Source organism: Camelus dromedarius, chromosome 17, assembly GCF_036321535.1.
Source record: "Camelus dromedarius isolate mCamDro1 chromosome 17, mCamDro1.pat, whole genome shotgun sequence".
Lineage (NCBI taxonomy): Eukaryota > Metazoa > Chordata > Mammalia > Artiodactyla > Camelidae > Camelus > Camelus dromedarius.
In genome coordinates, this window is record NC_087452.1 from 40,271,668 (window position 1) to 40,294,842 (window position 23,175).

General features: G+C 51.2%; 1 protein-coding gene and 1 long non-coding RNA gene across 6 annotated transcripts in view; one reads left to right on the forward strand and one right to left on the reverse strand.

Annotated features, from left to right (window-relative positions):
• The window catches only part of LOC105084630 (uncharacterized), a 128,448-nt gene extending 127,314 nt beyond the window's left edge, over positions 1-1,134 (forward strand). For both annotated transcript variants that reach the window (XR_010384912.1, XR_010384924.1), the window contains exon 6: positions 476-1,134. This is a non-coding gene — a long non-coding RNA (uncharacterized LOC105084630). The remainder of the gene's footprint in view (positions 1-475) is intronic.
• MYRIP (myosin VIIA and Rab interacting protein) overlaps positions 1-23,175 on the reverse strand; it is a 154,596-nt gene that overhangs the window by 16,912 nt on the left and 114,509 nt on the right. For all 4 annotated transcript variants that reach the window (XM_064496689.1, XM_064496688.1, XM_064496690.1 and 1 more), the window contains 3 exons: positions 22,448-22,595; positions 16,429-17,063; positions 7,682-7,921 (listed from right to left, as the gene is read on the reverse strand). In XM_064496689.1, coding sequence (XP_064352759.1) covers positions 7,682-7,921; positions 16,429-17,063; positions 22,448-22,595 — 1,023 coding nt within the window. The remainder of the gene's footprint in view (positions 1-7,681; positions 7,922-16,428; positions 17,064-22,447; positions 22,596-23,175) is intronic.

The window sequence follows — 23,175 nt, forward strand, 5'->3', positions numbered from 1 at the left end:
CGTGGCAAGTTTTGGAGATGAAGTGGGCTCAAAATTTTTTTTGGCATGAAACAGTTGCCACTGTTGCTTAAGTCCATTTTTAAAAAGGCAACATTGTATGTCTGAAAGCAAATTTGGTACCCTTCTCTTAGTAAATACAGCTTGTATTTAAAAGTTCGCCCCTTAGTTGGTAGAAGAGGTGTGTTTGCCCATCTTTTGAAAAGAAACACACATGACCAAGGGATTCAGAAAATAAAGGTTAGACCACAGCACGACGGAAGGGCAAGTGGGAAAAGCAACACAGGTCTCCAGTTAGCCCAGGGTCATTAGAAGGGCGAAGGTTATGAATGGGAAGGACTCAAGAGGTGCTTAAACAGAAAGAGTTATCTGTCTCTTGACCCCAACTGAACATACCAAAGCGGTAAGTTGGACATCCAGTTGCTTGGCAGTCATTGTTCCCTTCCATCCTTAAACAGCCTTGTTTATTCAATCATAGGAGCTGCAAGCTGGAAGCCAAACATTGCCTGGAGGCGTGCTTTTTTGACAAGAAGGCCTTCTGCGAGATAAGCACTTCCCAGTTCTCTGCAGACCCCACCACTGATTCCACCTATTTTACTGGGGGCCTGTGGTGTGCCGGCTCTGCCGCAGGTGCTGGGATGAAGCACTGAACGATGGATGAGGCCCCTATCCCCGTGGTGTGCCCTGGGCTCGGCCACTTGACACGGTGGCCCCCGAAGGTATCTGCATTTGTCATTAAGTGAGAGTGAGGAGTCCCGGCCGCTGGTCTGTGGGGAGTACCTCAGCGTCACCTGCCAGGGCCGTGGTCTGGGTACAGACCTGGGCCACTTCACAAGGGAGCCGGCCTCCAGCTGGGGAAGTGACTGAAACATAATGACCTCTGGTTGGTCGGTGCCCCAGTCTGGCCCTCCACTGGGAAACACGGACTGGAATCCCACCTCTAGGGGATCAAGTGTCTCTTGCCTGTTGCACAGGCGTGTTTCTTGCCTGCTTGGATGCGAGTGTGGGAGTGGACAGGGAACCTGCTGGAAGTGCAGTAACTGGGATTTAATTAGCTCCTGGCCCGGGGCAGGGCACTTAACCTCCTTGATCCTGAGTTTACTCACTAGCCCAATAAAGAGATTAGAAGATTTGTTACCAGGCTAGCACCGACTTCTTATGTAAATGTCCTGTTCCCTGCTCAGTCTGGGTTTAAAAGTAGAAGGCACCTTCTACAAATCGTGTGAGATAAAGCTATATTTAGCACCGGACAGGGTTTCGTTCACATGAAAAGCTGGTGGGGATTCAGGGGTGCTGGCAGGGAGCCCTGTGTGTGGGAGAAATGAACATCTAAAGGAGCCTTTCTGCTTTACGGAGTACAACCCCGGAGACCTAGGCTGAATGGCACAAACCAAGCACGATTCGGGAGCCAGAGAGAGCACTCTGTTATGGCCGCCAACATTGCTCCAGACGTCAATTCTAAGATGGATCAACTGGGACAGGCCGATGGCATCAAAGAAAGGGGGGAGGTGAAAGTGCAGAGAACATCGATGACAGAATCAGAGCTACTGCTGAACAGCAAGGTTGGCCTCAGAAAGGGCCCCACGGATGATGGGATGACAATGGCAGCAACCAAATTCCAACTTCTAGCGATCAAAGAAATGCAAAGTAAACAACACGCTTATTAAGCACCAGGTACATAACGGACTCCCTTTTAAAATGCCCAGTGGAGCCAATGTGGCTTCTCCAGGGTGAAGCAGGTGCTTTCAGCCCCTGATGCACCCACACTCCTCCGTCTCCCAACCATGGGTGGTGTCCACTGAGACTCTGAGCGTCCACCCCCAGGGTCCAGTCTGTGTCACAGCCCCACGTGGAACATCAGATCCATGATGTCAACTTCACAACCACCCGTCCACGCTCGGGGCACAGAAGGTGAGGAGAAAGCTCCAGTGTTTCCTTCATCACCCTTCAGTGAGGCAGCAAGACAAAGGTCCACCTCAGCAAAGACTCAGGCCTCCTGCCCAAGTATAACCAGCAACACGACGGATGCAGACCTCTAAGGCGGTGACAGGCCGCTCCGAGGCGGGCGCCCCGCCACGGTGGCCATTCAGTGGACCCAAGAAAGAAGGCAACGAGGACCCAAGTCATAAATCGCACCTGCATCATTTCTACTCTGTGCAGGGGCCGCAGGGCAGAGGCGGCTTCTTTACTTGTTGTCTCACTACCCACACACTTCAGTGAGCGCAATCTCCTCATGCCGTAGCCATGGCCTTTCTTGTCCTATAACACGTGCTGCTGGAAACAAAGTCTCCCTCCTTTCACTCTTTCTCATAAGCTATTTCCCAAAGACGTGCGGCATGCAGAGTTGCCAGGGGAGCTCCTGAGTCTACAGAATTCTAAAGAGGAAAATGTTTTCATCCTAAACACCAGATGCACCCTGCATATCAGCGAGCCTTGCAAATTCTCCTGAGAACTTTCCAGGGTCGTCATTCATTTCGAAGCTCTGTGTTGGACAGAGAAATGCAAAGTCATTTCAACAGGCCGGAATGCCCCTTACCAGCGCAGCTCAAGCTTGTGGACACGCGAGCAGCGGGAGCTCGTTAGATGCCTGGCTTAGGAAGAGAGCACCGTGGGATGACAAAGGGCTGGTCGCAGCCCCGGCTCTACTCTTGGGCGCGTGCACATGTGTGTCTGCCAGTCTCAGCTGCACCAAGACAGATTCAGCGTCTGGCCGTGTGTGATGACCCGGGGCTGCAACAGAGGCCTGGGGGATCCATTTGTAGAGCTTGATACAGCCTAAGTCTTGATATGATAGCATCTCATACAATGTGCGGGATTAAATCTAACACATTTGAGGATTAAATGATGTGTACAGGTTTCTGGGGCAGAAGAAGCCACTTCACAGCTCCACCCGGGGGATTGTTCTGACACCTATTACAAGAACAAAAAGGCTAAACAGATGGAAACTGAAGGGACACTGACATTAGGGTTTTTGTGAGATTCAGAAGCAGGCAGCATGCTTGGAGGTCCACAGGTCAGTCTACAAAACAGGGAGGGCAGCGGCCAGGGGCCTGTCACGTCGGCAGGGTCCGGCAAAGGGCCTCCTTGCCCGCTGGGCTTGGCGGTCAGGGAGCCTAGGGCCCAGCATTCCCTTAGGGGTCCATGAAAATGTTTTAATTTCTTTTAAAAGCAGAAGGAAAAATGAGCTCTTAGGTCCAAGCATGTGTTTTAATACACAATATTAATCTTTATACCTGCACAGTTGTAAAATATGATTGAATTCTTTTTTCTATGGAGGAAAGGGTCCACAAAGGCAAAAGTGCGTGGGCCCTGGGTGTCACACGTTGGCCCTGGTCTCGCTGAACCGCGGCCCCCGTGGGAGATGACACCTGGGCAGGGAGACGCCGTGCTTTCCGGCTTAGTGATCTGGAAGAAACCCGGGCCATTAGAGCAGCTTAAACACTGGGCAAGAGAGCAGAGTTCATTAGGCTTTTGAAATAAGGAAAAATACAATATTTCAAAGCTCCTTTCTCACTGCCCAAGAGACCGAGGGATTTCCAAATGCCAAACGGAGTAACCCCCAAGTCATTAGTTCAGTCTTTGCTTTGGATGCAGTACTTTTGCTGTCATGTTTCCCGAGCGGGTTTGCATTGGGGGTGGGGGGCACAGCCTTCAGAGCTGGCTTTAGTAAAAATGAGGAGGTAAACATGGGGGGCCCTCCAGTCTTCCTTCTAGCCCTGAGATAAATGAACGCTCCTTAGGGGCGAGCAGGGCACTGGGCGTGTCCCCAGGCGCAGGGAGAACTTTACTAGGGATCTTCTAAAGGCGCGCTGGTTCCCACACAGGAGTTACAGGCAGAGGAGAAGAGGCTTTCAATGTTCAGGCTGCATAAAATGCATACGGGCCACACCTTTTCTCCTCAGATGCCTGGCTCTTGAGAGAGCCCTTTAGTGGGGAAGAGAGGAAGGAAGGAAGCTTAGCGTTCGTGTTAGTGTCCCTCCTGGGCCAGGTCTGACTCCAGACGTCTAATGATTTCCCATGACCCTCACGACAGCCTGACACGGTGGCTGTTCTCATCCCATCTTTAGAGACGAAGAAACCGTGGCTCAGGGAAGAAGATGCAGAGCTGGGATTTGAGCCCAGAGACTGGTCTCCAAAGCCCACGCTCCTTCCCACCTGTCACACTGCCTCCTCCACGCGCATCATTCCCTGTACCCATGGTCTGCAGAAAGGGACGGTGGAACAGAATCTGACTGAATAATCAGATCTGGGAACAGCGGGTCAGCGAGAAGAGGGCCTGCGGCCTCCACCGAGTGACAGCAGTCAGAACAAGCTCGCTGATCTGCACACCGGTGACCAAGCCACACAACAGGGCCCGAGATCTGCCGAGTGACCAGCTCCTGTTCTGAGCCTCACTGAGCCGCCCTGGGATGGAGCCGCCAGAGGCAATCAGTGAACAAGAATGTGGTCTCTGAGGAACTCTGCAGACCCCACAGTCCGCTCACTGCTTTTCTGTCCCACATTACAGATGCTGGCTTGGCTTTATGAAATGCTTCTATCAAACCACCACAGCAAGCAAGGAAATTTGTCCAAATGCCCTGATTTCATGGGTTTTTTTTTTTCCTTCTCAAAGGTAAGAAAAGAAACGCCATATGTCCTCCTAAATAGTTGACAGAAATCTGCTAGAAAAATTCAGTGCAAATATGTTTCAGTTCTCATGAAACATAAGGCGCTCTGGCGAGGCCCCTACAGCTCGTCAAAAGACATTCCCCACGAACAGACTCCCATCCCCGAAGAGTGGCTTGCTGCAAGAGGGCGGCACAGCACTGCGCAAGGGGGCTGGAGCACAGACCTAATAAATTAGCATGTGAAATAAACTGGGACCCGGAGTATCACGGAGATTAGAGAACTGACCTCCAGGAATGTTCGCGTTCTTAAATCATCTAGAATTTGATGGTCATGGCCTTCTACAAAAATTAAGATTTTTTTTCCAATGGTGATGATAGAAATGAAGTTTTAAAAAATGTGCGCTTTGCAGTTTAGTTTGGTTCCAAAATTACACCCACTGGTCTGTGTGTTTCCCCGAGGTCGTTTTTCTTCCCTTCCTGGGTGGAGCTGTTTGATGTAGGCACCTGAGCAAGCCCACGCCGGGATTCGTGGAGGGTGAGAGCGGAGGGGGGCGCTGGGGCCATGCAGACCTGCAGCCTGACACTGCAGGTGTGGACTGGAAGGAGGCACTGAGCTGCTGCTTCACTGCCAGCCCGACAGCGAAGTTTATTTCCCTCGAGTTTGTTAAAGGGGATACGAGGTCGTTGATATTTGCTGGACTCCGGCTCCGTGCTGCCTCTGTGCTCATAACTCAACCCTCTCATGGCTCTACATGGGGGTCTGGTCATCCCCAGACGAGGCCAAGATGTGCTTGTCCCGTCAGGGCCTGGGTCCTGGGTCGATGTAAAAACAAGACAGGCATGAACTTGTCAACACGCTGAAGGTCAAGGATCGCAGGGCAGCTCCAGCTGCTGAAAGGAGAAAGGACTGGAGGGGCTAAGAAGAGCAGCTGGGAGGCAGGGTATGGCAGTGGCTCAGAACCAAAGTCCAGCGCTTGCAAACTGCATGGCTGTGGTTCACATTCAGTCTAACCCTGAAGCCCATCTCTCTTCCCTCCTGCTTCTAAATAATCTTCAGTGTATGAACCTCTATTTCTGTTTTCCTTTAGTCACAGTTGCCCGTGCCTGATGGGGAAAAATATGTGAATTATCTTTTCTGTTTGCTCTCTGGATTTTTACACACAGCGAGTCATATCTGGCTGACAGTTTAATCCACTGATTCATGGCAGACGGTGGGGAAGACTTAAACTTTGAGAAACAGACACATTTGGGAGTTTGAATAAAAGCAACTCCCCAAATTTCCTGCCTAGTGAGGGCACAGGGCCGGGTAGGGGCATGGTAGGGGCTGGTCCAAGTGCCCAGAATTCTCCTGCTGTCCCTGTTCACAGTCTGCCCAGGAGCACACAGTACAGATGGGTGGCTGGGCCTCCAGAAAGCAAGGCCCGGTGTGAGTGCGTGACTCCCCGTGGCCTGGCCTGTCACTGGGATGGCATGCGCTTCTGGAGTCTTGGAACCACCAGGCAGCAAAGCCAGTTGGATGTGGAGCCATGGTAAGAAATGATGTGATGTTCTTCAGTCACCATCTGGCTCTCAGTTCCAGCAGACACATGTGACCGTGATGGGGTGTCGGCTCCCGTAACAGAGAAGATGAGAGCCCATTAGCACTGAGGAAGCGATGGGCTGGAGCCCGTGAGGGGCTGCCTGTGAAGGCTGAGATCCACTCTTCACCCACAGACACATGGGAGGAAAGACGCATGGGGACCCCAGCAAAGGACCGGGCATGTTGATGAGTGAGGACTCGGTGGTTCTGGAGGGTGGGCTGGGAGTGAAGGAAAGGCAGGGTCTGCAGGGTTGGAGGGTTCAGGGGCTCAGCCGTGGAGGATGCACGGTACCCCCGCTTGGCTGCTGAGCGGATGAAAGGGGCTCATTCACCACACATGTGGGTTACCAGCAACTTGTCAGCTAGCTTATATGCCTACTTTCAGATTATGAAAAAACTGATCACAAAAAGAAGTCGGGATGTTGCCAGATGAGATCTTACCTGTGTTTCAGGAGAGGCAGCTTTTTGTAAAGGAAGGAGCCTATGATTTGAGGCCAAGCAGGTATGTGATGCAGTTTGAGCTCTGAAACTTACTGGCCATGGGTCTTGGGTAAGTCCCTTCAGGACTAGCCTCAGTTTCCTCATCTGCAGAATGGGGCTCTGTCTGCCTCAAAGGTTTTATGTTAAATGAACTAACATGTGCAAAGCACCAGGCACATAAGAGACACTCAGCACATTCTAGCTTCTCTTTCCACTGGAGGCAGCAGGGACATCCTGACCAAGGGGCTGAGTCTAGCATGAAGGTGCCTGGAGGGGCTGTGGCAGGAAGCTGCGTACACACCGGAGGGTGGTGGGCAGAGGGTCTGAGATCCTTCTCTGCCCGAGGTAGGGTCTGTTTTCTGTGGTTTTCACACAATGTCCCTTGGACCTTGGAGGCCGGCTTCAGAGAAGGAAGGGAGGACAGTGGAACAGACGATCAAGTGGTTAGGGATTTGGGGACCCCAAGAGCAGCAGTGCTTTTATCTATTTAAAACACTGGGATTCCATGTAAGGTTTTGTCTGAGGAAGGATGTGAAGCTGAAACAAACAAGCCCCAATCTGAAACCGCAGAGATGAATGATGCAGAAGGCCACTTGCAACAAAAAGACTTTACACTATGCAGTGACGCTTCATCACTGGCTGAAAGAGGACTGGCTAGATGTGCTCAATCCACACACGCTGCTTGCGGAGGGGGCGGGGCGGGAAGTAGCAGCGCTCTTTACCAGTGGGAGAGACCACAGGTACCACAGTACAGACGCAGAACTGAAGGGCTGTCTCAGTGAAGGACAGTAGATGAGGGGTCTTGGGAGACTTCCGAGGACACAGAGTGCTATTTTCCTGATTGAATCACTCAGGGCTAATCAAGTGGGGTTTTCTTGGGCTCCCGCAAGTGCACAGGGATGAGCATTTCAGGGAGCGCTCTCTGGGGGCCCAGCACATCTTTGCACAGATGGAGAACCGTCCTCCACACCCCAGCTGCAGAAACCCATCCATCCACAGGGGGTTTCACAGCCCTTACCTTCTTCAGCTCTTCCTGGACGCTCTGGCTGTTGTCTTCAGAGGACAGACTTTCCTTCTGATTCTCAGACTCTGTCTTGGGCTCGGACTCCTGGTCATCCCCCGAAGAAGTCTCCTTCTCACTCATTTTCATCGCCAGCTCATACAACCTGTTTCTCAGTTTCTCCTCCGCAGCGTCTGTGCCGGCCCGGGGGTGCCGAGCCTCATTGCTGGTGTCAGTCTCTGAGAAGCCAGCCGACATCTAAATGAAAGCCAGAGTCACGAGCTGAGAACGCTTCTGCCACAATCATGCTGCTGGCCGTTCCCAAAAATCCCCGAGTAAAGGGCAGTCCAGGAAGGTAAAGCTCTCTCACCTGATCTGCTTTCCCCATGGACGGGCTTTCCCTTTTTCCTTTTCCTTTCTCAAACACATGCATCTTAACACTTTGTTAAAAAGCTTTAGGCAGGTGAACATCTATACTCAGAAAAGGGTTTGCATTCAGTGCTTTTTCATTCGCAAGAGACTTATTGAATGTCCACTAGGGGGCAGCACTGTGCGGGTGCTGCGGACGCAGGGCTGAGCAACCCTGCCTGGCGGCCCCTGCCGCCCCCTAGTGGAGGAGACACATAACACCCTGGAAAGTGCAGAGGAGCAGGGGCTGGGGAGGGAGGTTCTACTGTGGAGCACTTGATGGCAGGGCTGAGAGTTAGGGAAAGCACCCCCATGGAGGTGATGTTTGAGTTGAGATTCAAAGTGTCGCCATTACCCAGCTAAAAGGGAGAGAGGGAAGAACAGTATTCTAGACAAATCACAAAGATTTTAAGGTGGTGCAGTCTTTGCACATGTGTAAGGAATATTATGTGACATCCCCTTGATACTTACATAATTACATCTCTGGCTCCTGTATCTATTTGGTGAATCTCTCCTAAGCCCCTTCTATGAGTCGAGCCCTGACCAGGCCTGGGGAACTCTAGGAAGACATGGACATGGAAACTCTCATTCTATTTATTCTTCACCTTAAATTGGACAGATGTGTATGGAATTCTCACAAGACAACCAACCCTTGGCATAGTACCACAGTCCACTGGGCCCGATTTTAGTTTTTGAGTTTCTCTTTGAGTTGTTCTGTTTGTAAGGCTTGGTATTTCATGGATTTTGTTCTTTCTTGGAAGGTGTTCCAGTGAACAAAGAGAAAATAGACTAATTTTGTAAATAAAATTCATTCTATTTTGTAATTACTATATGGGTTCATTGGACCCTTTTATAAACCTAAGACACATGAGGGGATTTTTAAAAAATGATCTTATTTTTCTTATCTTTTGAAATATTTTGCTATTTCATCACCCTGGTAATTATCTTTCATCATTACACATCAATTATTACCAATTCTCCTAAAAAGAGACAAGAATAATAAAACAGAAAAATGGAGCTGCCTAGAAGGATGATTCAACAGCAACAGAAATCCCCATTTGGAGGCTGCTTTTAGCTTACCGTCTACTGTTGGGAATTCAACAGTGTTGATAAAGGCAAAGAAATAAAACTGACAGAGAACAATATTTCGCAATAATTCGATGACTCAGAAGATGAGGTCAAAGAGGAGAGCAGCTCCCCAGACTCGAACAATGATGATGAAATTGACCGTCTAAGTAAAACCTCAGACCGAGTCTTCAGACGACAGTGTCCTAGGTGAACTGCCTCAAACCCAAGAATCAATGAGTCAACAATGTATTTATAAGAATAAAAGAAAATACGGCATTTTCATTCAGTGGCTCACTCAACAATAACGGCTTCATCACACGTTTTGCAACAAGAATCTAGATCGTCTTGTTTTGCTAAAAAAGACGTGTGGCAGATTCCTTACGACGTTTGTGCATCAAATTTGCTTGAGACGGTTTGTCATCGTACAAATGCTAAAGGCAGTTGTCTACATAAAGGTGATCAGAAAGAAAGAGATGACAGAAATGAAAAAATAAATCACTGGATTAATAAAAGAAAAAGAGTCCATTGGAAATGATGATTTCTTTTTTTTTCTGGCCCTGAGCAAGAATGAACAATGAGAGCTTCAGGAGAGGCGGTGAGTGCCCCCAGGATGCGTGAGGAGGAGAAATCCCTTGGTCCGAGGACTTGGGGCAGCTCCTTGGGAAGAATGGGCTCTGAGCAGGTTCTTGAGAGATGAGGAACATTTTAATATGCAGACATGAGGACAGGTGTTCCGCTGAGGAAGCAGCAGGACCAGTGAGACCCGGGGTGTGTGAAACTGCCTGGTGCTCTTAGAGGAATACAGCCCAGGAGTGGAGTGTGTGGGGAGCTTGGGGATGTGGAGGAAACAGGCCCGGGTTAGACTGCGGAGCATCAGCCTAAGGGACTGAGCTTTGCCTCTCAAACAGCGTTGCTGCTACTGTTGGGGTCTGCACCACATCAGCCAGGAAGTCAGCAGCTGGCTACAGGCTCAGGGCTGGTTCCCTCCTCTTCTCGTCTTGCTCAGCAGACTTAACGCACTGACCTGTCCACTCATCTTAATGCTGGCTTGCTTTTCTTTAGCTTTGGCCTGTCTGTTTCTTTATCCCAGGAGGACTTGTGAAGAACTAGTCAACAGCGATTCAGTCTGCCGAGTGCTGACTGAGCTGGCCGCTGGAGCTCAAAGGCGAGAATGACTGTGTTCCTCCTTGAGTGGAAATCACGGTGTGGTGAAGAGGGGGACAGCTAACCACGGAGCTGTGACACACGGGGTCCAGCCTCCACACACGAGAGGGTCTGGTAAGACTCAGTCAGGGAGCTCCCACCCAGCTGGCTGAAGTGGATGCTGTCAGGCAAGGGAAACTGGAATACGTGACATCTGAGCAGAATCTCAAAGAATGAGGGGGAGGGTATAGCTCAGTGGTAGAGTGCATGCTTAGCATGCACGGGGGTGTGGGTTCAATCCCTGGTACTTCCATCAAAAAATAAATAAACCTAATTACCACCCCTTCCCCCTTCAAAAAAAAAAAAAAAGAATCTTAAAGAATGGACTCCTAAAGCTCATCAGAACATACCTCAAGTTTTATTTGGGTGTCAGTAGTCATATTAAGGCTAAGTGATGGCTCTAGGGTTCAGTAAAGACTCTGTAATCATATGTACAGGGATCTGATACCCAGGAGATGTGATGCCGTGACCACAGATGGAAGCATCGTTACCAAAAGCCATCAGAGCTTCAAAAGTAACTTAGTCATGTTTGGCCATGTCACACTTAGGAAGTAGATTAACATATTTACATTTCCAAAGAAAGAGATTTTTTTCAATCTGCGTGAAGGGTTAAGCGATCCCTGCCCTGTGTTATAAATGTACACATTTCCCCTCACGTCCTGATTTTAATGTCAGTTTCCACGGCAGCTGGGACAATAAAGGCCAAGGTGGGGTCTTGGGTAACATGGGGTCTGCGGATGGGCCTCTGTGGACCCCCGATGTTGTCCGCAAGCCTTGGTTTACACACACACTTCCCAAGGGAGAGGGTTACTGGCTGTCATCAGATTTTCACAGGGGTGCACACCCCTGAAGGACTAAGAAACACTACTAAGAGCAGCGCGTCTACTTCCTAGGAGGACGGTGGCAGACAGGCACGCGGTGCTTGGACAGGGAGCGGAAACTCCCAGGTGAATTCAGAGGAAGGGGAGTAGGGAGGTGGGTTCTCAGGGCCTCCGGGAAGCTGGACTGCGCATTTAGAGACGATGAGGATGCTGTTGAATCTCTGGCCTGAAGAACATGCTCTTTTACTTCAAAGGGACCGTGTGTATCAACACAACTTCACCCAAACACCGAATATACGCAGTGGGTTGGACAGTGACTCAGATTACTGAGACGATGGTGAAGTCAGTGGGGAATTCTGAGAAGCTTTGGTGACTTGGGGAAAAAAAGAATCACAGAATGGAATTTTTTAGGGCAAGCTGGATAATTATCAGCAATAAAAACATTTTAAGTAAGTCATCTGATGAAAATCAGAATTGCTTGCCCACTGGCCACTGTCTTAAGCCCCTCTCCCCAGCCTTACTGAATGGCATCTGTATGTATCATGGGGCAGTATTTTGAAAATAAAAAGTAACGCTTTTCATTTCCCACTAAAATTGCAAGCCCTCACATCTTCATTTTCTTAAGCTAAGTGTGAGTGTTTTACCCCAGGGAAGGAGACTGTGGATCCAGAACCCAAAAATCACTGATCAGCTCACTCTGTGACCTTTTTACTGTGTTAACAGTCTAGAAAACCAGACTTTGTGGAAAGAGTTCTTAGAGACTAAAGTTCCTCCTTCAAAAGCTGGATTTAGCTTGTTCCTTATTTGGGATCCAGGGAGAAGGAGCCTCACAGGTTGCCTGTGGCCACTGACCTCCAGCCCCCAGTAACAGGGGGCGGCTGTGTCAGGGTCCAGTCTGGCCCCAAGTAAAGGCTTTAGGAGCTTTCTGGAGCTGGGCACGGTCAGATTTCCTCAGAGGACCGTTCTTAGCTTCAGTCACTCTAGTGGTGTCTTTATAGACCTTGAAATCCTTTCTGCTTGCATTCAAAGCCGTTTTCCTCCTACTCTGTGTCCTCACCATCCTCATCAGAATCCTCCGCCTGTCTGAGGGGAGCGCGGCGCTCGTCCCCCGGGCCGGCCGCGCTCTCCCCCAGAGCCTGTCCGTCAGCTGCCACGTCGCCTGAGGGAAGGTGGGAGGCTCTGGGTTTTCGTTACCATTTTTAAAAAAGAGCCCACCGGGCGAAAGGCTTACTCTCAGATGTTACACGTCCGCCTTCGTTGACTATATCCTGACACTGACGTAAAGCTTTGAGCACTCGTTTTCCTGGCAGTGGTGAGAAGACTTAATTTCCACCAGGTTCTCAAAAGGGCCGACGCCACGAGGATAGTTAAGAAGCGCCATCACACGGCAAGTGCCTCACTGTTGTCTAGACCTGTTCTCGGCAACCAGTCTGTGTCGGGGGCACCAGCCGGCAGTTCCCACCCACCAGGGGAATCACCTGACGCAGATTCTTCTGCCAAGGAGGTGTCTGGTCACACTCGCTCTAAACTGTTGCCGGGTTATGGCCTGTCCTTGCCCAGGCGGCTGCGGAGGCGGGGGTCAGAGGCACGGGGAGGGGCAGCCTTGTCTCAGAGCAGCTCTCTTTAAGTTTTCACTGAAGGAAGGACAGGTTCCATGCCTAAAAAGGTATGGAGGTAACGGGGAAGACCCATGGGTTGGGGGGTGGGGGCTGTCACCGTTTGGTCTCTGTCCTGGAGGAAATTCAAACACAATTCGAGCAGATTTAAGGGCTTGCTAGGGGGTGTTCTCTGGGCACCCCTCAGAGGCAGGTGTGCCTGTTGGGGGCCTCAACGTGCATGGGGTTGAGGGTGTTGTCACAGGGCCCCCAACATGGCGTGGTCCTGCAAGCACTTGTCAGACTGCATCCTTCTGAGTTCAGAGCTGCACAGCACGCGTGAGCCAGGGCTTGGGGAGGCAGCCATCCACTCCTCTACAGACCCCAAAACTTAATCCTGGGGCAACCCAGGCCAGCTGAGGTCAGCGTCTTCTGGCCCTTTGCAGACAGGACCTGACTGACCTGTCCCTCCAGTCATGTGCTCTCCACACTGAGTGACATGTGAGGGGCAGCCCCCAGACAGCGTGTGTGTTTGCAGCAGTTTCTTGTGGATGGGGCTGTATTCTGTGTTCTCTCCACAAGGACCCAGGGGGTGAGCCTGCAGCATCTTTTAAGGAATGTGTTTATTACCCTAACATGGCTTCCAGGGCTCAGGAAGCTGTTCATAACATTCTCTTTCTGTTGTTATCTAAAGAGCTCAGAGCCAAGTTTCTGACAACTCCAGCTCAGGAGTAGGACCCCCCTGCATCCATTTTGTGAACTAACATGACTCCTGGCTTCATTTTGTTTTTCCTACTCTGGCTTTTCGTTTGTCCTACTTTTCTCATCATTATATTTTAATTTTATTTTCTTGTGTTTATGTTTACGTAAACCACTTTCAGTCTTTTTCCTGTAACAAGGCATCAAATAAAGGAATATTAACAGGTTATTAGCTATAAAGAATTGGCAGCTTCTCAATGTGGCAAGACTCTAAACTTATCTTTTAAGAATAATTAGGACCCAGCAGGCTAGACAGGGGGCAGGGTTCACCAATGAGCTCAACAATAAGATGAGACATCAGAGGAACCTAAAGTAGCAGCCTCCTGCAATCCTGACGTCTCCAACACCTGAAGATTAATTAGCAGGTTTCCATTTTAAAATGGTATCTGGCAAACATCTCTCTGCAACCTCTCCAAGGTTCCCACCAAAACTGTGTGGGAAGATACAGCAAATGGTGAAAACCTACGTAACTCAAAAGCACTGACAGAAGTCAGCTTATTGCCAGTAAATGGACGGGAGCATTTTTCACAAACTGCAAGGCCCATGGAAGTGGACTGAAAAAAATGCATTGGAGACCCGTCGACTCTTTCCCTCTTCTAAGTAGGCACAGTAATCGTTGACCCTGTTCTCAGGGTCCCCAGCCCTGGTCTGGGATGTAAGATAAATGCGCGCCGCAGAACAAAACAAAACAAGGCCATAATTATAGGCAGTAGTAAGACAGTTCTAGAGAACAGTAAGAAAATAGAGACTCCCTGCCGAGTCACTGGTATAACCTGATACCCAAACTGAACAAGACAGCATAAACAAGGAGACCTGCAACAGGAACCAGTTCTTAGAGAAAGGAATTACAATCCAGTAAGATTTCTGCAACGAATGAGAAGATGATTCTGGATTCAGCAGCGAGACAGAGACAGGATGCCAGATGTCACAACCATCTCACAGTGTGACGCACACGACGCCCGCGTGAGAGAAGCGAGTATAAACAGCGGAAATGAAAGATGGAAAGGTCATTACCTGTAGGCGTGTGACTGTCTGCCTGGAACAGCTACGCGTATCGGCCGAAGGGCTACTAGAATTAATAGTCTCCTAGGGTGCTGACTTATAAAACACAAAGTCAGTAATGTTCCGTACACCAGCCAAATCCAGTTAGAACATGGAATAAATTAAAAAAAAGATCTCATTTCACAAGACCAACAAAATGTATAACCTACTTGAAAATTACTTCAAGAGAAAAGTAGAGCTTTGAAAAACATCTGTACAACTTTACTCAAAGTAAATGAGTGGAGGAAAGCTGCGTGCACCCTGGACGGATAGCTCCCGCCCCCTCACTGCCCCCAGGGACCACCGCGGTGCCCCAGAGGCCGCGTGCCCTGAAGTCTCTGTCACTCACTGTTAGGAGGAAGAGGTGGGAGCATACGGAGAGTGGGTGTTGATTCTGCTTAAACACAGATACGTCTACAGAACTCTGTCTCTTATGTGCTATGTGTACGTGATGCACAAGTACCACTGTAGTCATTCGGGGGGAGACGGCAGGGATTTAGGGCTGCGGTCAGGGGAAACTATATCTGTATGCTTTAATAATTTTTCTAGTCATTTATTTATATAACTTAAAAGTATGCCAACAGTTTTAAAATACATGTATTTTGAGAAGAGAACTGCGCTACTAAACTAAACAGGAGAGGGGACGAGGACCATGGTTTAAGTCCCCAGACATGGAAGGCTACCGCCACCTAGTGGGCAGAAGAGGACACTGCCAGGGAGGTGGATGCAGCGCGGGTCCTGCCTCCCCTCTGCCTCCCCACTGCCTGCCCTTCTTGCCTTCTCCCTGTTGATGCCTTGCAAAGATTAACTTTCAAGCCACTTTGCAATAGATAGGAGGCTTCAGGCACCGAGTTATGGTGGACATGTGGCATTTTATGCCTGCCAGTGAATCATGCAGACAATCCTCAAGAGTATCCCTTGAGGCAGTTCAGAGTCCCTGGATAACAGTCTCCACTTGAGCTGGAGGATAATGATTCACAGTGGAACAGGATTTTGTATTTCTGCTTTAAGATCACAGCAGCCCCACATGGCAGGTTTGTAATGATCTTGTTTTACACAGGAGAAAAATGAGAGCTTGGGCCAAAATTCCAGGCAACATAGCTGGTCAGGCAGCACTCATGCTAAATTCTGTGACCTTCTGGGACCCGAGGACCTCTGAGTTCACAGCTGTCTTGGTGGGAGCCCCAGGATCAGGGATCTGGCTAACTCATTCATAGACACTCACTGTGGCAGATCCTGGAGATGTCCCAGGCTGTCTCCCCTGGACCTATATGATTTGCCCACAGCCCTCGGGGACAGCTTCTAGCTCACTGGTAACTTCCCACCTAAGACTGCCTCTCTTTTCTTCTTCATCTTAGGGATTTCTCAGGCACCATGCATGCAAACCTGGCTGTGCACTGAGTCTATGCCCACCCTGGGTGGGACCACTCTCTGCCAGTGGGAGATGGGAGATGGTGGATAACTGCTCCCTGTCCTCAAGTGGGGGAATTCTGAGCTGGGATCCACATGGCCTCTCAGAGGGTCCCTCGTGGGATGGAGCCCAGTTGCCTATCGTGTATCTGAACTGGCCTTTCTCATCTCCCTGCATCACTCTTGGGTTTCCTGGGCTCTCCTCCCACGTAAACCTGCATCCAAATCCTGGACTCAGGACCTGCTTTTGGTGGAACTCAACCTAAGCCTTCAGGGTCCGGGAGCTGGGTACCATGGGAAAGGCAGTGACTTCAGAAAGTGGGTGTGGTTTCTCCAAGAGCAGAGAAAGTCAAGTTGATAGTAATGGGAGTGGCAGGGACATGCCTACACAAGGCAGAGGCAACACAGCTGGGTCTTCCATAGGACTCACAGTGGCTAATAGAAGGCACTGCTTTATTACCTGGTGGGTGTCCGGATCCGGCGGCTGGGCGTCGGGGGAAGGTGATTCCTTGCCTGGCTCCTCCGAGCCCACCCGGGCCCTCCTCCACCTCCGGGCCCGACGACCTGCAGCGTGGGGCGCCTCGTCAGGCTCGCTGCTGTCTGAGGTCTCCCTACTGGCTGCCTGGGGGTTGAAGTTCACGTCCAGCTCTCCCTGGAGGTGCATTTCGGCTGCGGCGCTCCTGGGGGCCTTCCTCTGCAACCAGGACAGCCTGGCCCGGCGCCCAGCTTCCCGGGAAGAGCCGGCTGAGGAGGTCTCCGAGTCAGAGCACATGGCCTCAGGGTTGGGGGAGAGCCCGGGGGAGGCCGAGGTGGCGGAGGGGCCTTGGTCTGAGCCCTGGGCCTGCGTGGGCTGCAGCCGGGGGTTCCGGGGCAGGCCCTGGGGCTGAGGGCACAGTGAGCTCAAGGCCTCCCGCCAGTCAAAGTCCTCCTCGCTGTCGGAGCCCATCTCGTCGTAGGCCGATGCCACACTGGAGGCCGCCTCCAGGGCCTGGAAGGTGCCGCTCTTGGGTTTGGCCAGCAGGCGGGTCGGGGGCAGAGCCCCATCCTTCAGGGCCATCCAGTTCCCATCGGGGCTCTGCAGAACAGGGACCACGTCTGCGGGCAGGAGGGGGAGAGAGCCAGAAAGGGGCTGTTACCACCTTAGAGCCAGGGGCCCCACAAAGACCTCAACTTCCTACAGCACTTTCTGGTCACCCTGCCCAGATGTGACCGCCTCCTTCCCGGAGCTGCTGTGACAGCCCGTCTGGTCACTCTGTGATCGGATCTGTGTTCTGGCCGATCATGTGCGGGGCTGAGCCCTCCTCCCCGACGGCAGGGTCTGGCCGTCGGGCATCTCTCTGGCCCGCCGTGTCCCCACGTCAGCTGGTGCAGAGGAAAGAGCAGAGATTGTGAAGTCGGAGGGCCTGGTGGAGAGTGCGCTCAGCCACTTGGCAGCCGCGTGAGCTGAGCTTCAGTCCCTGGGTGGCAAAAAGGGCACAGCTAATACCTCCCTGGGATGCTCTGAGGATGACATGAGAGAGGCTCATAACGTGTGTCACACGTACCTGCTCAGAAGAGGAATTCTTAACAGCTCTCTCTCCCAACCCGAAATAAGGCCGCTGAGGGGCAGGGCTAAGAACAAGAACTTGGGATTCAGGCAAAGCCGGGGCTGAGCCCCAGTCACTGCCGTTACCAGCAGGTGACCCTGGTCAGAGAGCATCTCTGAGCCTGTGTCCTGACCTGTCAGTGGGGACAGGGAGACGCTCCTGGGCTGCCGACGATTATTAGAAGACAACGTATGTGAAGCATCCAACCCAGCGCCTGCCGCACTCAAGACCCCCGCTATCGCATCTTCCATCTGCTGAACTGGATTACGCTGACATTCCTCAACGCCTGACTATGCGCAGCACCCACGGGCTCCGCGTACACGTGCACACACACACATCTGTGTGTGGATCCTGCGGCTCCTCTTCAGCACCACAACAGTACTGCCGCCGACTGCCTGAACGCTCAGAAGAGAGGCCAACCAGGGTGTTATGACCTTTAACTGTTACGAGCTCTCTCGTGATGATGGTAGGTCTGCCGGGAAACAGGGTTCTATTTTGTTGGCTTTTCCCCCAGTGGCAGATCCCGAGATCACCAGTCAGGTAGCGCAGAGGGGGGATTCCACATCCACTCTGGGTGTCTCTGAAAATGCTCAGACTCTCTCAGTGAAGCAATTAATGGCCTGTAAGCAGCAATCTTGGTTTTCCTAAGGCTTCCTCTGGTTACCAAAGCCTGTGCTGACTGCCCTGGGACAGGAGGAATCACCACCTTCTGGGAGCTGCCCTGACCAGTGACTGGGGAGCTGGTGGATAAGCACCCCAGGTCCCTTGCCCACTGGGACTTGGAGCTCGCTCCCCAGTGGGCAAGCTCATCACCCACGGTCGCACCCTGCTTCAAAACAAGTCATTTGTTGCCTGCCTTCCCTTCCCTGCCTCATGACCCCACTCCCCTCCCTGGGGTCCCTGAGTTCACCTCCAGATGAATTACAGGCCCCGGGTCTTTGTGTTAGGGTCTGCTTCCGGGGGAAGCCGAGCAGACACTGACCTTATGCAAAGCAGACTCACCCTGTCCGCTCTGAGGGAAAGGTGCCTCCTGGGGGCCTTACAGTTAGTGGCTGAGGCTGCCCTCTGGTCCACCTCTGGGGCGCTGAGTCTGACATTTCTCCTCAGTGGCACACCCTTGGCTGTCTTTGCTTGAGGAGCTGGCCACTCTGTTCTCCAAGCTTTGCCAAAAAACTTTTTTTTTTAACACTTAAACTGTATAATAGCTATTTTTGTGGTTGTCGCCCCACCCCCGACCCCCGACCCTGAGCTCCCCGGGCGCAGGGCTGTGTCTTTTTCACGGCTGGATCCTCAGCCCCTGGCCAGTTCTGCAACCCATCCTAGGCCTGAAACGACCACTCACTAATGAACACAGGCACCCACAGTCTACAGGGGAAGTCGGGGTTCTTTATGGGTGGCTGTGTACCAGCCCTGCTGTCTGCAGCCTCTCCTGGGGCCACAGGAGGAAACCAAAGAGGGAAGGCCCTGATGATGCCACCCTGTGCCTGGCTCCAGGGTTAGCTGTCAGTGTGGTCCTGGACCTGCCTCCAACACTCACTGCACAGGAACAGCTCCTCTTCTCTCCTGCCTTTTATAATCCCCAGTGGCACGTTCCGCTGGGGAAGCTAGAAGTTGGCCAACTTTTATCTCAGCAAAAGCAGCGACGTACCGTGAACGCCCCACCCTATGAAAACCCTGGTTGTCAACCTGCATCCTTGGAACCCCTCAGAGCCCTGCCTGGGCTCCAGGACCACATTCCCTTAGTGCATCAAGAATCCCCCTCTGCGACCCTGCTCTCCTCCACCCTCTCCTTTGGCCAAATTCGCACTGTTTGATGACTGTGCAGACACAACCCACAGGGAGAAACTCAAGAGCCAGGGCTGTCCGTGATCTTTATTCCCAGCACTAAGCACACACTGTGTATACAGCAGGTGCTCAATCAAGGTCTGCAGAGTGAAAATGTGTCTGGGGGGAGCTCCAGTCATTGCTGGAAGCCCTGTCAAGACTGAAGACAAAGGTGGGTTTACTCAGCCCCCGGGGTCCCAACAGCTGACCTCAACTGGGGACCAACAGGCTCCAGAACCAAGCCCTGTCCTGAGGCATAAACAGAACTGCTGAAAGCAGCCCAGCGGACGCTGACCTTCTAAGACGACCTCTGCCCCTGGGCCGCCTCTGCTCTGCGGAGACCGAGCAGGGCCCCAGGGAATAACCTGCTTCTGCTAAACAGACCAGACCTCTTTCAAGACCTCTGGGGCTGGCCTGGACATCTGAGCACATCAAGGACTGGACTGGACAGCCCCCAGAAAAGCCAGCAGTTTTCTGCACAAGTGCTCTATAGTCTTTATTTCAAATCTTCATCCTGAGACATGCAAGGATTTTTGAGCTGAGTATGAAATGTGTGTGTGTGTGTGTTTGTGTGATGTTGTTGAACTAAGTTTTACATTTCTATGCATCGATAAATTACACGTGGGTGCCTTAGAGAAATTTATACACAAAATCATTTTGAAAACCAAAATCGGCAGGGGTGGGGAGGGGAGGGTATAGCTTAAGCAGTAGAGTGCATGCTTAGCATGCATGAGGTCCTTGGTTCAATCCCCGGGACCTCCTTTAAAAATAAATAAATAAATAAACCTAATTACCTCCCCCCACCAAAAAAAAATTTTAAAAATAAAAAAATGTAAACCAAAGCCCTTTACAAATTTATCTGGAATGCTCATAAGTCAGCATTGGAGAAATGGAGAGTCTTTTAGAAGTGCTTCTAAGACCCCCTGAATGTGCCAGTTTCTAAGTCTGAATTTTGAAGTGCTCTTTCTTTGTTTTTGTTATTTGTTTATTTTTATGGCGGGAGATCCTTACTATCAGGCAGTATAGCTGCAAACCCTGCAAACTGAAACCATGATGTTTGGGTTTGAGAACCACATTGGTTGTGGCGTCTTGGACAAGTCACTTACCCTCCCTGTCCTTCAAGGTTCTTATCTGCCACACAAGATAATGGCGATGCTTTGGAGGAACAGCAGTGCTACTGGAGGAATAAATAAAACAGTGTCCGCAAATGGACTCTGTAAACGTCAAAAATGGTAAAGTGATTTTTAAAAAGGCAGTTACTACTGTTTACTGAGGAGCTACATGTGATATTCTCATAAGCCCCGTGGAATCAGAGTCCCTTTTCGGTGGGGATATTCAGTTCCTGAAAACTGAGAGATAAAGAGAGAAAGAAAGAAAGAATATGAATGAATGGACGAATGATGAATGAACGAATGAATGGATATGGCTGTGTTTGGCAGCCAGGAGAAAGAAAAGCAGATCTAGAAGAGAAAAATGCACTTAAAAAAGCAAAAACATATACAGTAAGTAAAGAAAATGTCATGTGCTCACAGAATCTCTAGTTTCTACTGGCACGTACTAAAAAGTTAACAAGGAAATGATGTCTCTTGGAAAATCTGTAGAATGACTGTTAAAACATATTTAATGTTTTTCGATTCTTTGCACTGGAGTAATGATGGAATTTGTTTCTATAGCTGTTAGTTCAACCTTTTCCCTTACTGAGAAGAAATGATAGCACGACCTTTAAAAGGGTATTTCTAAAATGAATATTTTGCTGCAGATTTGTTGCTGTCGTCCAGGAACGGGGCCTAAGCTGACGGAGGACACGGGCAGAGAGTACCGTTAGTGGTTTCCTCTCGGGAGCACGAGGTGCCAGCTCCCACTGCCGGTACACACACCCGGGCGAGGAAGGGAGCCGACTGTGCGGGGGCAGGGCGAGCACCTTTCCTCGGACAGTCAGTCGCGGGGCCCAGGAGACTAGCTGGCCTGAGCATGGGGCTCCACGGCCCTCGGCGGTTACCCACGTGGCCCCAAGCACCTCACAACCTTCGGATGTGTGACTTCGGGAAAGTGACTCCGCTAATTTGAGCCTCCTCATTATGAGGGATTGCCTGACTAGACAGCTTTATAAAGGACTGTGTGTTGCAGACGTTGAGGAGTTTCTGGAGAGGCGAGTTCACTGCCCTGCATAGAGACGGGATAGTCTAGGACCAGTAGAGGGAAGAGTGGGCGGCATACCATCCTCAGCTGTGGCAGGGACGCCAGCTGCCCAGCAAAGACCCTGCACCTGGCGCCTGTCATGGCCGAGTGATGCTACTGGGATGCATTTGCCTGGCTGGGACTACGTTTCCCAGGGCCCCCTGCGTCCAGGTGGGGCCACGTGACTAGCTCTTGCTCATGGAAGGGGAGTGAAAGCGATGAGTGCCGTTTCCCTGCTGAGGTGGTTCGGGAGCAGGTGCCCTGTCTTCCTCACTCTCTCTTCCTCCACCTGCTGGCCGATGTGAATGACCCAGCAGAAGACTCAGAGGCCCTAGATAACTACAGAGCCACAAGGCAGAAGGAGCCTGGGGCCTCTGGAGGCCTCCCACGGCCAGGACACTGCACAGCACTGTTGTGTGATGAGAAATAAAACTACTGCATTAAGCCACCTGAATGTCTGGTTTACGTGTTAGAGCAGCGAGTGTTACCCTAAGTCATACGTCAGGTTTCAGAAAGGATACTCTGAAAAGTGACCAATGCTGGGACCCAAACCCCTCTGAAGGCTGACATGAATGCCTGCTAGGTTGCAGTGGGGGTCCTGGACTACATAAGACAGCTCCTCCTAGTCTGTGCACAACAGACAGCTGAAGTGGGGCTGGGCACACTGGCCCTGGAGCCCCACAGGTCTCAGCAGGAAAACTGCCCACGTGCACGTGGGAAACACGACCACATCACAGACTGTGTGCGGTGCAGGAGGCCTCGTGACCTGGCAGCGCAGCTGCCCCAAACAGGCACACCCCCAACTCAGCCCGATGGGAGGAAGGGCTGAGTGGCCACACAACAGCGTCTGTGAAACCCACAGGCCACGCAGATGCCGCCCAGAGCGCTCACTTGTCTCGTCCAGCCTGTCCACGCTCTTCCAGCTGGGCAACGCCGCCTCCTCCCTCGGCTGCTGGTCCCTCGGTGGCCTGGCTGCAGCCTCCGGCGTAGAGGTCCTCAGGGCATCTTCTCTGCTGAGTGAGAACGCAGACTGGGACCGCTGTGGAAGAAAAGAGAGGAAGGGGCGAACTGGTGACGCACGGCCACCAGGAGGGGTGCCTTCAGAGCCGGCCGGCGCCCCACGGTGTGGAGAAGACACGGCTGATGGCACTCCTCACCCAGCTCCTGCTTTTCCAGCCATCCTCCCAGCCACGGTTTCTTACGGCCAACTGTGCGTGAAGAAAATGACAGCATCGTCCCTTCAAAGACCTCCATGCCTGAGCGTTTCAGCAGCGAGAGGAGAAAGCACAGCATTAAATGCTACAACAGTCAGGTGTGCCGAGGCTGCTCAGTCCACACCTGAGGGCGACTGCAACATGTTCCCATTTAAAGAAAGGAAAGTAAACGCTAACCTAAGGACAAGTGGTAGAGATGAGATTTCAAAGGACCGACGGGATGCATGTTTGAACTGTATCATTTAATTGTTACAGGTGTTACAGGGAGAATTTGGAGCTCAAATGTTCTATATAGGGAATTTCATCAAACAGAAAGAAACCAATTTTCTCCTTTGTCGTTTAATGAAGGCATTCTCTTGCACTGGTGATTTGCTTTGCTCTTTTTATATCGATGAAACTGAGGAA